The 13,094-nt window shown below is 44.1% G+C and overlaps 1 protein-coding gene across 3 annotated transcripts in view; it reads left to right on the top strand.

Moving 5' to 3' along the window:
• Positions 1-13,094, top strand: part of TLN2 (talin 2) — a 207,339-nt gene that overhangs the window by 186,048 nt on the left and 8,197 nt on the right. For all 3 annotated transcript variants that reach the window (XM_066592321.1, XM_066592320.1, XM_066592322.1), the window contains 5 exons: positions 722-907; positions 1,221-1,328; positions 1,404-1,509; positions 3,802-3,926; positions 4,452-4,577. In XM_066592321.1, the coding sequence (XP_066448418.1) occupies positions 722-907; positions 1,221-1,328; positions 1,404-1,509; positions 3,802-3,926; positions 4,452-4,577 (651 nt within the window). The remainder of the gene's footprint in view (positions 1-721; positions 908-1,220; positions 1,329-1,403; positions 1,510-3,801; positions 3,927-4,451; positions 4,578-13,094) is intronic.

The raw sequence follows: 13,094 nt of genomic DNA, 5'->3' as shown, positions 1-13,094 counted from the left end.
AAGGCAGTATATGAATTCCTCCCCCTCTGTTGCATGTAGTAACTAGCAGTGTCCCCACTTCCCTGTTTCTACAGAAGCCAAATGCCTAACGATAGGTAGTAGATTGCAAAGCTGGTGGAAGGTAGACTCCAAGTGCCAGACTTGACTTTCAATGTGCAGCAACCGAGAACCAGGCCTCCAGCCAAGGAGACAGCAGGGTATAAGATGGCAGCGGTTCACGGTGACTCTACTGGCTCCTCTCCTCAAAGGCTGAAGCTCAACCTGGCTCAGCCATTAGCAAGGGAGATAAGATTATAGCAGGCTTGATAACTGCAATTCAGTCCTGGGGTATAATCGTGACGCCAGTGTCCCTAGATGAGTCATCGGTTACTCGCAATGAATAAATGAGTTTACAGACAAACAAAATGCTTTTCAAAACCGAGGACAGACAGTTTTCTTTTACCCACGTTCCAACTTTGATTTTCCAATACAGGATAGGTCATCAACTGTATTCTCCCTGGAAAACCCCTTTAAGTCTTTTTTGTTAAATTTTGTTGAGACTGTCCACCAGTTATTTGTTCTGTTTTATTAACCTGTTGGTTGGCACATTGGGTTGGCCTCCGTTTGTTCGCGATTTATGGTTTTCATGGACGGACAATGTTAATCCAGTGAACTCCACTTGGAATAGGGAAAATACCTTTTTTTTTTTTAAGAAGTTACTGATGCAAATAATTCTTCCCAGGTTTTCCAATCAAAAGATATACCTGAAAAAACCACAACACCAGAAGAATCGATCCGCATGACCAAAGGAATTACTGCAGCGACGGCCAAAGCAGTAGCGTCTGGAAATTCTTGCAGACAGGAAGATGTCATTGCTACTGCCAACTTAAGCCGTAAAGCGGTCTCTGAAATGCTGACAGCCTGCAAGGTGAGTTGCGTACATTTGGACATACGTAAATAAGTAAAAATTAACCTTTTTTGATCCAATGTCGGCCGTCTTCTGACTTTATGATTCCGCCTTTACAGCTCCGATGCTGGAAGACATCCGACAGGGTTTTGTAACTGTATTTGCTCGACAACTCTGTCTGAACCTGTCTGACGCATTAATTATTGTAGTACTGGTTTTAGCCAGCAGATGGCGCCTGTTGTTTATCGGCAGATAATGAGTATGCGGGTGGCAGAAAAAAATTGGATTGGAAATAAATTATTGTCTGAGTTACAAATAAAGGTTGTTTTTGCAGCAAGCAGTTTATCATCCAGACATAAGTGAGGAAACAAGGGAGCGAGCGCTGAAATATGGCACAGAATGTACAGTAGGATACCTGGAGATGCTGGAACATGTCCTATCTGTAAGTACTTTATAAAGTGGGTCTACAATAAAGGGTAATGCAGTATATCATGTAGCACTGCTCTTCTGCCTTTAGATTCTGCAGAAACCCACTCCAGAAGGGAAGCATCAGCTCACGGCCTTCTCAAAACGTATTGCGTCAGCTGTGACGGAACTAATCCAGACGACGGAAACTATGAAAGGTAGAACCTTTCTGCACAAATACATGTACACAGTGTAAGGGGCAAGTCATGTTGGAAAACTCTCTACAGTAGGGGACGCTTTATAAATCAGTCTTAGGGCTCCTGCACACTTGCGGTTTTCTTGTGCGGTTTTTTCACGTGATATCGCTGCGTTTTTTTAACATGATTGTTAATTGGACTTTCTAATGTTAAAAACACATCACACAAAAATTGCAAAGCACCAACCTGCGATGTGTTTTTAACATTAGAAAGTCCCATTGACAATCACATTGGAAAAAAAAACGCAGCGATATTGCGTGAAAAAAACGCGCAAGAAAACAGCAAGTGGGTGTTCACCCTTATGCATGTTAAGTGGCCTTTCCGTTTTAGTAAATGTTTGCCTTCTCCATAAAATAACAGTTCTGTGGGATCTTCTCTAAGGAATATGCGCGTCCCACTCTTATCCTGCTGGAAATGTACACATAAATGGATGGGTGGTATTTCTCCTTTCCTATGGTTTGTTTTACCATCTTACTCTGTTCTAATGTTACACCACAGTCAGCTGTTGAAAATTAGAAGGTTCTCCATCACGAGAATAGAGGAATATAGAGGGTGCATGGGGTGGGTGGGGATTGGGTAGAAGTGTGGGGAGGAATTGGTCGGGGATTGACCTTTAATGAGGGTCTTCCCTCTTCACAGGGGTTGCAAAATTCGGGATCAAGCATAATTGCAGTTCACACTTGCAATACCATAGATAGTACCTGAATGGGCCCACCTCCAGGGGTTTATTGCACATGCTTTAAGGTTTAGCACTTTGTCTTAATCCAGTTGGGGAATATTCTACCACTGTTTGGGTAGTAGGTTGACAATTTCTTTGCATTACTTAACAGTGATAGAACTTATTTTGGAAAAATGGAAAATTCATAACTAAAGAATTAAAGAAAAAAATGGAGAGGGGGGATGGATCTACTTCTAGACACTGCTTGAAATCCAATTTCCCTGATACACATCATTCGCTCCCAAACCTGCAAGGTTGTTGACTGATCCTGCTGAAAACCGCAGGCTCAGCTAACACTTACGTGTATGGCAAGCTTAAAGCCATGGTAGTTAAATCTAGTTTCCCCTAAAATTGCTTAAAGCGCAGCTTTGCCTTTCAAGACCCTTTTATAGTTTTAAGACGTCAGCTGGACAATTTTTTTTTTTTCAAAATTGTGTCAAGTAATAAAATACATCCTCCTACAGTTCCCACCACTCCCACTCCAATGCTTCTTGATCCTCTCGACATGGACTTGTGACCACTGCAGGCAGTCACTGGTTGTACTGGATCATCACTGCCACTAGTAATGGGCTGCAGTGGTCACATCCTGGTCAAGAGGGAGCAGGAAGTAGAGACCAGCAGGGGACCCCTGAAGATTAGTAGCAGGGGATCGGTGGGATAAGTAGGACTTATTTTAGCTTACACTAGTCAGGCAACCCCTTTAAACCTGCTTTCTAGAAGCTGGCACAATATTTTAAGACTGGGTTCATAGTAGTGCTACATTTTTCAGTTCTTTGATTCTGTCCTAGTAGCTGAACAATATAAAAATTGGAAGTGCCAGACCCAAATGGTGCCCGGACGGCCGCTGTTACTATAAGGCTATATTTACACGGGCGAGTGCAATGGAGGTCAGAAAAAACCTGACCTATATCAGTCATTTAACCTGTGATTTTTCAGGCTTCTGCTATGCGTTTCCATGTTAACGCACGATTTACATCGCTGTACATGTATTTTTCACACGTGTGGAAAAAAAATTGCATGTTTTTCCAGCAATTGAAATGGGGGGGAAAAGCACATTGCATTCACATGTGAGTGTGGTGTGATTTCTTTTTTTTCACGCTCCCATAGGAAATAATGAGCAATTTTTCACTGCCGAATCACCCAAAAATAGGACATACTGTGATATTTTGATCTCACACAATCTGTTCAAGAGAAAATTTGCAGGTGTACATGAACTCCCTGAAATCAATAGGTTCTTTTCTCTTGTGCGATGTGTAGATGGCCTAAGCAAAAGGGCCATTCAGATCAATAACAGTTTGCAGAAGCCCCTTATAGGGCCCTTGTTTGGAGGGAGAGCTAAAAAAAGAAAGGAAATCATTACCAGTTCTGTGTATTTTACTTTACTGTGTTCTCAGGATAGGACTAGTATTAGCCAAACTAAGCCATCTGCCCCCCTTATGGACCAGCATTGCATAATGTATGTCTCACCCTTTTCCCATGTTACATTATATAGAATAGTGTTCCCCATCACCTTCCCCATCTTCTTGTGATTCCAGGTACAGAATGGGTCGATCCTGAAGACCCTACAGTGATTGCAGAGACAGAGCTGCTTGGGGCTGCAGCTTCCATAGAGGCGGCAGCTAAAAAACTGGAACAGCTCAAACCACGAGCCAAGCCAAGAGTAAGTGTTAGTTTAGGAAGTTCCTCAGCTTGCCCACACCCATCTAACCTCTGCCATTTCATCTGTACCTTTTTTGTGACCTTTCTTCTCATACTCCAGACCCAGAGTGTAATTGTTCTATGACACTTGTCAAGCACTGAATGCCTGAGCCCTTTGCAGCTGTCTGTCCACACAAAGTAGGGCTCAGTCGTACTAACAAATGTGTGGATTAACCACATCGATCTCTGTTGGAAAATTAACCCAGAATTAGAGGATTTTCCTGCCGGAGAGCCACATCCTATCCATGTCCCCTTCTGTCAGTGGAATCGGTCCAAGAACCCTCTCCTGCAGCCTCTGTCTGATATGTTTGATATATTAGGTTGTTAATTCATTCAACTATATATCAAACATATCGCTACAGTGTCCTGCGTGTGCTCCAGGGCTGCGCTGGGATCTAGAGAGCTACCGCAGGATGGTCCCTTTTCTTTTCCCCATCCGTAGACCTTTTCATATCCTTCTTTCAATATCCCCTCTTTTGTATTTTAGCAGGCAGATGAGACTCTTGACTTTGAGGAGCAGATCCTGGAAGCGGCAAAGTCAATTGCAGCCGCCACAAGTGCATTGGTGAAGTCTGCCTCCGCAGCACAGAGAGAGTTGGTGGCTCAAGGCAAGGTAAGCGGGGTGGTGATGTGACCAGCAATGGAACTGATCTAGAGCTTCAGAGAAGGTGTTCTATAGCTTTCCCCTCTGTAACTCGTTATCTCGTAGTATTGTCAACCGTTATGATGACACATCTAGTTAAAATAGTAAATGAATGCAAAGGTCTTGTTTTATTAGGTTACTGTATCAGGTTTGTGCTTGTGTTGATCGTTTTTATCTACTGTGCAGTTGCGTTATTTCTAATTTTGTTTTCAATGTTTGGCCATGCTGGACACTGATCTGTGTGGATATTCTGAATCTTAGTAAGGGTGCATTTACACGGGCGAGTATGAGATCGCTCCAAGAAACTAGGTCCAATATTGTACTTGTACACCTGCAATTGTTTATGCAATTGCGATGCATTTTGCAAATCGCCCATGTTGCAGTTTTTCTATCTCGCGACATCACCGTGAGAAAAAAAATTACCCGTTTAAATACAACAATTTATAAAAATGTGTTCTTTTTGCATGCAATTTCTGTGCATCTCGCAATGCAAAGAAATTTCGCATTAAAATCGTCCGTGTAAATATACCCAAAGGTAGTCTTTCTAACACGTAATCTTTTACATGGGCACAGTACATATCTGTACTCTTCTTGCTGATAGTGTAAGAAAACATTCAAGTGTTTTTTGGTCGTATCTAGCTGGATATCAGCACTTGTACTAGAAATCTGACTGGACTGCGGAGGGTTGTTTTCACTCCTACTAAGTCTGCCGCAGTTTCCCAAAATATATAGAAGTACATTTTAATTGGGATATATTCCTTTACAGTAAACGGAGCTGTTCTGTGCTAGTATCAAATCAAGGTAGAGCACAGGTCATATTGTGCAGATAGATTTATTTTTAAAGCGCAGTTAAATCCAGGTTTCTGTTAAAATGGAGAATAGGGGTCTAACTACATTGCACTATATATAACCTACATATACTACTACATATATAACCGCATTACATATATAAACAGGAACTGTAAAGTTGCACTAAATGACTAGTAAACTGATATAGAGAGGAAGGGCTTACAGTATACAGAGGAATGGGAGGAGACGAGATGAGGGGTAGAAGCTGCTCATCTTGTGCTGGCAGCAGGGTCACTGTTGGTTGTAGGCTTGTCTGAAGAGGTGGGTTTTCGGGTTCCTTTGGAAGCTTTCCCAAGTGATTGAGTCTGATGGGTTGAGGTAGCAAGTTCCAGGTATAGGTGAAGCACAGGGGAAGTCCTAGAGATGATTATGTGAGATGCAGGGGAGGAGCTTTTGCAAGGATCAGAGGTTATGAGTGGGGAGATTAGGTCAGCGATGTAATGAGGGGACAGGTTGTGGACGGCCTTGTATGTCACTAATAGTAACTTGAATAACAGTAGTAGTATCATTAGTATGATATCTCTTGTCCAACACATGATGAAATATTAAGATGTGTGTACTACAGTATTACAAAGATGTATTTGGCAGGAAAAGGAATATACTTGTAAGTCCCAAGTATTTTGTGGGCACTGTTGCACTGTGTAATGACCTTTCTTGTTTGCTGACTGAACAATATACTATGTTACTCAAGATACTAAGTTACTAAATCACATGCATCCTCTCCTGGTAGTTTTTTGTTTTTTTTAACTTAAATGCATTTTTTTTTTTGGCTGAAAAATAATTCTTAAAATAGTATTTAAAAAAAAAACTGTTTGTCTTCTGCAGCTTCCGTATATATCACAATATATAGCAAGCTGCAGAATATCTTTCACTGGCAGATCCATCAGTGAGCTTGTCTTATGGCTGAGTCTTCAGCTCCTCCCCTGTATGATTGTCTAAGGCCACCTGCAGACGGCCGGGTCGGATCCCACTGCGAGAATTCTCGCAGTGGGATGCAGTCCCGTGCCTCTGCAAAGTCCTGCGTCTCACCCGCTCTCGGCGTCTCCGAAGCTCTGTGATGTGCCGGCTGCCGCCCAGCCGGCGCAGAGCAGAGCCGGCAGGTCTTTACAGACATTTCTGTGCGGGCTTCTGCGAGGCCCGCACAGAAATAGAACATGCTGTGAATTGTTTTCACGCGGACAAATCGCGGCCGTCTGCATAGGATTGCGTATTGTAATGCAATCCTATGCAGGCGGGCATGGGCGGAAATTCTGCGGGAAATCCTGGCGCGGAATTTCCGCCCGTGTGCAGGGGGCCTAAGCTGAATTATGACTAAATTAAAGCTAAACTTTGCCTTGGTCATAAATTAGCTTGGAAGTTTCTTCAGAAGCGGAGAGAGGGGCTGGATATGGCCATCAGATGAGCTCAACGACTGATCTTCAAGTAAACCGTTTTCTGCATCTTGCTGTATATACTGTGATAGAAACTGCAGCAGCCAAATGGAGAAAAAAAATTTATTAGTAAACCCTATAACAAAAATAACTTCTCAACCAAATTACATGAATTTGAGTAACAAAAATACTCTCAAAAGTGTCCATAGCCTTTAAAGGAAATCTATCAGCTTGAACATGTTGACCAAACTGAGTGCAATATGTTATAGAGCCGAAGGAGCTGAGCAGATTGATTTCTATAGCTTTTTGATGATTCAGTATAACTTTGAGCAGGGATGTAAATGAATAAAATACATTCTGAGCTTAGAGGTCCAGTGGGCTATCAGTGATTTACAGTTCTCTGTTTTTGACTGCACGTACAGGGGTAGCTGTACATCACTGATAGGACCGCCCATCTGTGTATGACTGCACATACAGGGGTAGCTGTCGATCACTGATAGGACCGCCCATCTGTGTATGACTGCACATACAGGGGTAGCTGTACATCACTGATAGGACCGCCCATCTGTGTATGACTGCACATACAGGGGTAGCTGTCAATCACTGATAGGACCGCCCATCTGTGTATGACTGCACGTACAGGGGTAGCTGTCAATCACTGATAGGACCGCCCATCTGTGTATGACTGCACATACAGGGGTAGCTGTACATCACTGATAGGACCGCCCATCTGTGTATGACTGCACATACAGGGGTAGCTGTCAATCACTGATAGGACCGCCCATCTGTGTATGACTGCACATACAGGGGTAGCTGTCAATCACTGATAGGACCGCGCATCTGTGTATGACTGTACATACAGGGGTAGCTGTCAATCACTGATAGGACCGCGCATCTGTGTATGACTGTACATACAGGGGTAGCTGTCAATCACTGATAGGACCGCCCATCTGTGTATGACTGCACATACAGGGGTAGCTGTCAATCACTGATAGGACCGCCCTTCTGAGTATGACTGCACATACAGGGGTAGCTGTCAATCACTGATAGGACCGCCCATCTATGTATGACTGTACATACAGGGGTAGCTGTCAATCACTGATAGGACCGCCCACCTGTGTATGACTGCACATACAGGGGTAGCTGTCAATCACTGATAGGACCGCCCATCTGTGTATGACTGCACATACAGGGGTAGCTGTCAATCACTGATAGGACCGCCCATCTATGTATGACTGTACATACAGGGGTAGCTGTCAATCAGTGATAGGACCGCCAACCTGTGTATGACTGCACATACAGGGGTAGCTGTCAATCACTGATAGGACCACCCATCTGTGTATGACTGTACATACAGGGGTAGCTGTCAATCAGTGATAGGACCGCTAACCTGTGTATGACTGCACATACAGGGGTAGCTGTCAATCACTGATAGGACCGCCCATCTGTGTATGACTGTACATACAGGGGTAGCTGTCAATCAGTGATAGGACCGCTAACCTGTGTATGACTGCACATACAGGGGTAGCTGTCAATCACTGATAGGACCGCCCATCTGTGTATGACTGCACATACAGGGGTAGCTGTCAATCAGTGATAGGACCGCTAACCTGTGTATGACTGCACATACAGGGGTAGCTGTCAATCACTGATAGGACCGCCCATCTGTGTATGACTGCACATACAGGGGTAGCTGTCAACCACTGAAAGGACCGCCCATCTGTGTATGACTGCACATACAGGGGTAGCTGTACATCACTGATAGGACCGCCCACTGGACTCCAGCTCAAAATGAGCAGAGGTATAAATGAATAAAATGCAAATGATACTGAATCTTTTCCCATAAAACTATCCATTAATCTGCACAGCTCCTCCAGCTCTACAACAGGCTGCCTGCAGAATGGACTGCATTTTCATTGTGACAGATTCTCTTTAACATAGATATGCCATGATAAAAAGTTATCCCCTTTCCACAGATCAACCATTATGAGTAAACCATTCAAGCATAAGAAATGTCTGTCTACTTGCATTTTTTAAAGGGGTTGGTATTTAAAGTTGTTCCTTATCCACAGGATAGGGAATAACTTTAAAATCATTTGGGGTCCAACCACTGGGGCCTCCACGATCACAAGAACGGGGTGACGGCACATCCTGAAGCACAAGAACAGGGTGACGGCACATCCTGAAGTGTGAGCAGTGGTGATTACCCATGTGCACAGGCTGCTCCTTTCACGTCAGTGATACCATTGGCGATAGCCAAACATTTGAGCTTGGCTATCTCCAATGGATCCATTGAAATGAATGAAGTTGTTGTGCATATGTGTAACAGGCCTCACCCCCACTTCGGGACGTGTCGTTGGACCATGCTCAGAATCGTGGGGGCCCTAGTGGTTATATCCCCACTGATCTGAAAATTATTGCCTATTGGTGGATAGGGGATAACTTTTTTTTTTTTAACTCGTTTTATTGAACAGTATGTATTATACATTACATGGATAAACAATTTCTCAAACCGTGTGTATTTACATACACTAACAAATGGTTAAACCTTACATACATCAGAAAATTCTCTGTTAACGGCATTCAGTACACAAGTGCATTACATTTTCTCTATGTTTATTCAATATATCTCGGCATGTACATCTGTACTATTCATAGCTTTGTTGCTCGTTTTACCTGCCAAGCCTGGATGTGTTCTGTCTTAATAAATTTTGGAACATTTCTTGCGTGAAGTTTGTACTTGTTGTCCCGCACCAAATCCCCCACACCTTATCAAACTTTTCAGGGTATTTCCTGTTTTTGTAGACTATTTTCTCGTATGGTAGGATGGTATTGATAATACTCTGCCATTTTGCAATTGTCGGAGGGCGTCTGTCCATCCATCTTAGCGCTATAACTTTGCGGGCATAGAATAATACTTTAGTGAGGAATATTTTATCATAATGTTGCCATTGTTCCTCGTTTATAATCCCCAGTAAGCACATTACTGGATCCAGTGGTACTGGCAATCCCATCAGTTGGGTCAGGAATTCTGTGACCTCTTCCCAATATGTGTATACTATCGGGCACCCCCATATTAGATGATTAAAATTTGCGCTTGCTACGTGGCATCTGTGGCACTGGTTGGTTACTGATCTGTTCATTTTATGCAGTCTAGTTGGCGTTAGATAACATTGGTGTAAGATATATAACTGGGTCAGTTTATTATTCGCGGCTGGTGAGACCCTGGTGTAGGTGGCCATTGCGGTCTCCCAGTCTTCATCGGTCAGTGTTGGGATCAGCTCCCTCCATTTTTCCAGCACCACCATTCGCGTGTTGGGGATCTTAGAGTATAACAGGTGGGTATATAACTTGGAGATTAGGCCCCTGGGGCCCTGTGTGCGCAGTATACCTATTAATGGGTACGTGGAGAAGGGTCCCCTGGGTTCTGGGAACTGCGCTGTTAATGCGTGTCTGAGTTGCAGGTATCTAAAAAATCCTGTTCTAGGTACCCCGTACATTTGCTGCAATTGTTCGAAGGAGACTAGTGTCCCGTCTATGTATAGGTGTTCCAGTGCGGTGACTCCCAGATTTAGCCAGAATTGTCTGTCTGGGAGATTCAATAGATGCGGCAGCGCTCTGTTATTCCATAAGGGGGTTTCCAGTGGGGTGTCCTCCTGTCCCGCCAGTTTCCTACATGCCTTCCAGACACTTACTGCGAGTCTGTGAATGGGCAGCATTGGTTTCGTCAACAGCCCCGGTTTTTCCAGGACTATCCAGAGGGATGCCTCCGAAAGGAAGTACATCAGGTGGTGCTCGGAGTTTGGGAGAGGAGCGCCCGACAGCCAGTGACGTATATATCTGACTTGCCCTGCCAGGTAATATATTTTAAAGTCCGGCAACGCCATCCCCGCCAGCTCTTTAGGCTTTTGTAGAGTTTCCATACGGAGTTTGGCTCTGGCCTTTCCCCATACGAATGATGTTATTAATGAATTAGTTGTTTTAAAGAATTTTTGTGCTACAGTTGTTTCTGCGTGTTCTAGTCGGTACAGGAATTTGGGGAGAATTATCATTTTAATAAGATTTATTCTTCCTGCCACAGATAGTGGCAGGGAACTCCAGGCTTTTAGTTTTAATTGCAGGGTCGCTAATAGAGGTGCGATGTTTAAATTAAAACTTTGAGTATGGTCCCTGGTGATGTAGACTCCCAGATATTTAAATTGGGGGACGATTTGCAGGTTGTGGTATACCTCCCCCACCTTCCATTCCTCCTCTCTCAGTGGCATAAACGTAGACTTCTGCCAGTTAATACGCAGGCCTGAAAAATTCCCGAATTTGTCCACCTGGGAAACGGCTAAGGGCAAAGTGTTCTGGGGTTCTGACATATAGAGTATTATATCGTCCGCATACAGTCCTATCTTGTCCTCTCTAGGACCAATTTGGGTCCCCTTATATAGTGCGTGTTGTCGAATTTTAAGTGCTAGGGGTTCTATAGCAATCGCGAATAGGAGGGGAGAAAGTGGGCAGCCCTGTCTGGTTCCCCTGTGAAGCGGGAAAGAGGCGGAGACCAGGCCGTTCGCCATTACTCTTGCCGTCGGGGCTGTATATAGGATGGAGACCCACCTGATGAATGGCTCCCCGAACCCAAATTTCCGCAGAACCTCCATCAGGTACGGCCACTCCACTGAGTCAAATGCCTTAGCGGCATCCAATGAGGCCAGTGCCCAGCCTTCCCTCCACCTCCGCCCCACCTGCGCAATTACCTGGGTCCTTCGGATGTTATCGGATGTGGACATTCCGGGAATAAATCCGGATTGGTCCGGATGTATGATATCCTTGATTGCTTGATTTAGCCTGCAGGCTAGCACCTTGGTGAGGATTTTGTAGTCTGTATTTAGGAGGGAGATAGGTCTATACGACCCACACTCCTCCGGGTTCTTTTCAGGCTTTAGTATAAGGACTATATTAGCCTCCAACATCGACTCTGGAAGGCGTCTTTTCTCAAATATATCCTCATATAGTGAAAGTAGTTGTGGTGTTATTTCCTCTCTGTACTGGAGATAGACTTCTACTGGTATGCCATCTATACCCGGGGTCTTATTTTTTGCCATGCCCTCCATTGCCTCCTGTATTTCTCCTATTGTGATAGGGCCATCTAGTAGGGATCTATGTGTTTCTTGTAATACTGGGAATGTTATGTTAGTTAGATAGTTCTCTAGCTCTGCTAAGGTATAGTTAATCTGGGACTTGTATAGGTCTTGGTAGAATTGTTGAAATCTCTCTAGTATATCTTGGGGGTCTGTGAGCACCGCACCCTCGGTCGATTTGATTCTCAATATTGGGGGGGAGGTATTTTCTTGCCGGGCCATATATGCTAACAGTTTACTGGACTGATTACCTAGCTCAAAAAAGGACTGACGGGTGAAGAATAGTCTCCTCTGAGCCTTTTCTTTCAAGTGTGTCAGATACTCTCTACCTACTTGTAGCCATTTATCTCTTTTTTCATTTGAGGGTTGAGCTATGAATTCTCTCTCTAATTGTTGGCATTGCTGCGCTAACTGTTCTTCTTCTCTAGCTGCGTTTTTTTTTATGTAAGAGATTGAGGATGTAAAGCATCCTCTAAGGTATGGCTTGAAGGCTTCCCACACTAGCATCCTGTCCCGGCTTTCTTCATGTGCCTCGTAATATATTTGAATTTGGCCTAGAATTCGATCGTTTGGGCCAAGCAGTGAAAGCCAGAACGGGTGTATCCGTTGCTTCCTAATTGCGGGGGGACCTGGTTTTTTGAGGACCATACAGATTGGTGAGTGGTCTGAGACCCCTCTTGGGAGGAATTCTATAGATTCTATTTTTGTGAACAGCGAGGGGGATCCAAATATATAGTCTATGCGGCTCAGTGCATGGTTATGGGCTGCATGGCAAGAAAATTCCTGTTGGTGAGGGTGAAATGTTCGCCATAAGTCCAGCCATCCAGCCACTGAGATCATAGAAGCCAGGCGAGTCGGTCCCCCGTCTCCCGCCCCCCGAGCACCCCCCCCAAATCTGTCCTGGTGTGGGTCCATGACCATATTCATGTCCCCCATACAGATAGTTGTTACATCTGGTGTAAATGAGGCAAATTGTATGCCTTCTGCCAGCAGGGCTGTTGACGTTGTTGGTGGATTATAGTAGCATAGGAGTACATATGGTTCATTGTTTATTTTGGCTCTTACGAAAATATATCTACCCTCTGGGTCTCTTTTTAATTGTTCTACCTCCCATCTGATGGACCTTTCTATCAGTAGGGACA

This window comes from Eleutherodactylus coqui, chromosome 2 (assembly GCF_035609145.1).
Source record: "Eleutherodactylus coqui strain aEleCoq1 chromosome 2, aEleCoq1.hap1, whole genome shotgun sequence".
NCBI lineage: Eukaryota > Metazoa > Chordata > Amphibia > Anura > Eleutherodactylidae > Eleutherodactylus > Eleutherodactylus coqui.
Note: the sequence above shows the minus strand (reverse complement) of the source record. Positions and strands in the feature narration are given on the sequence as shown.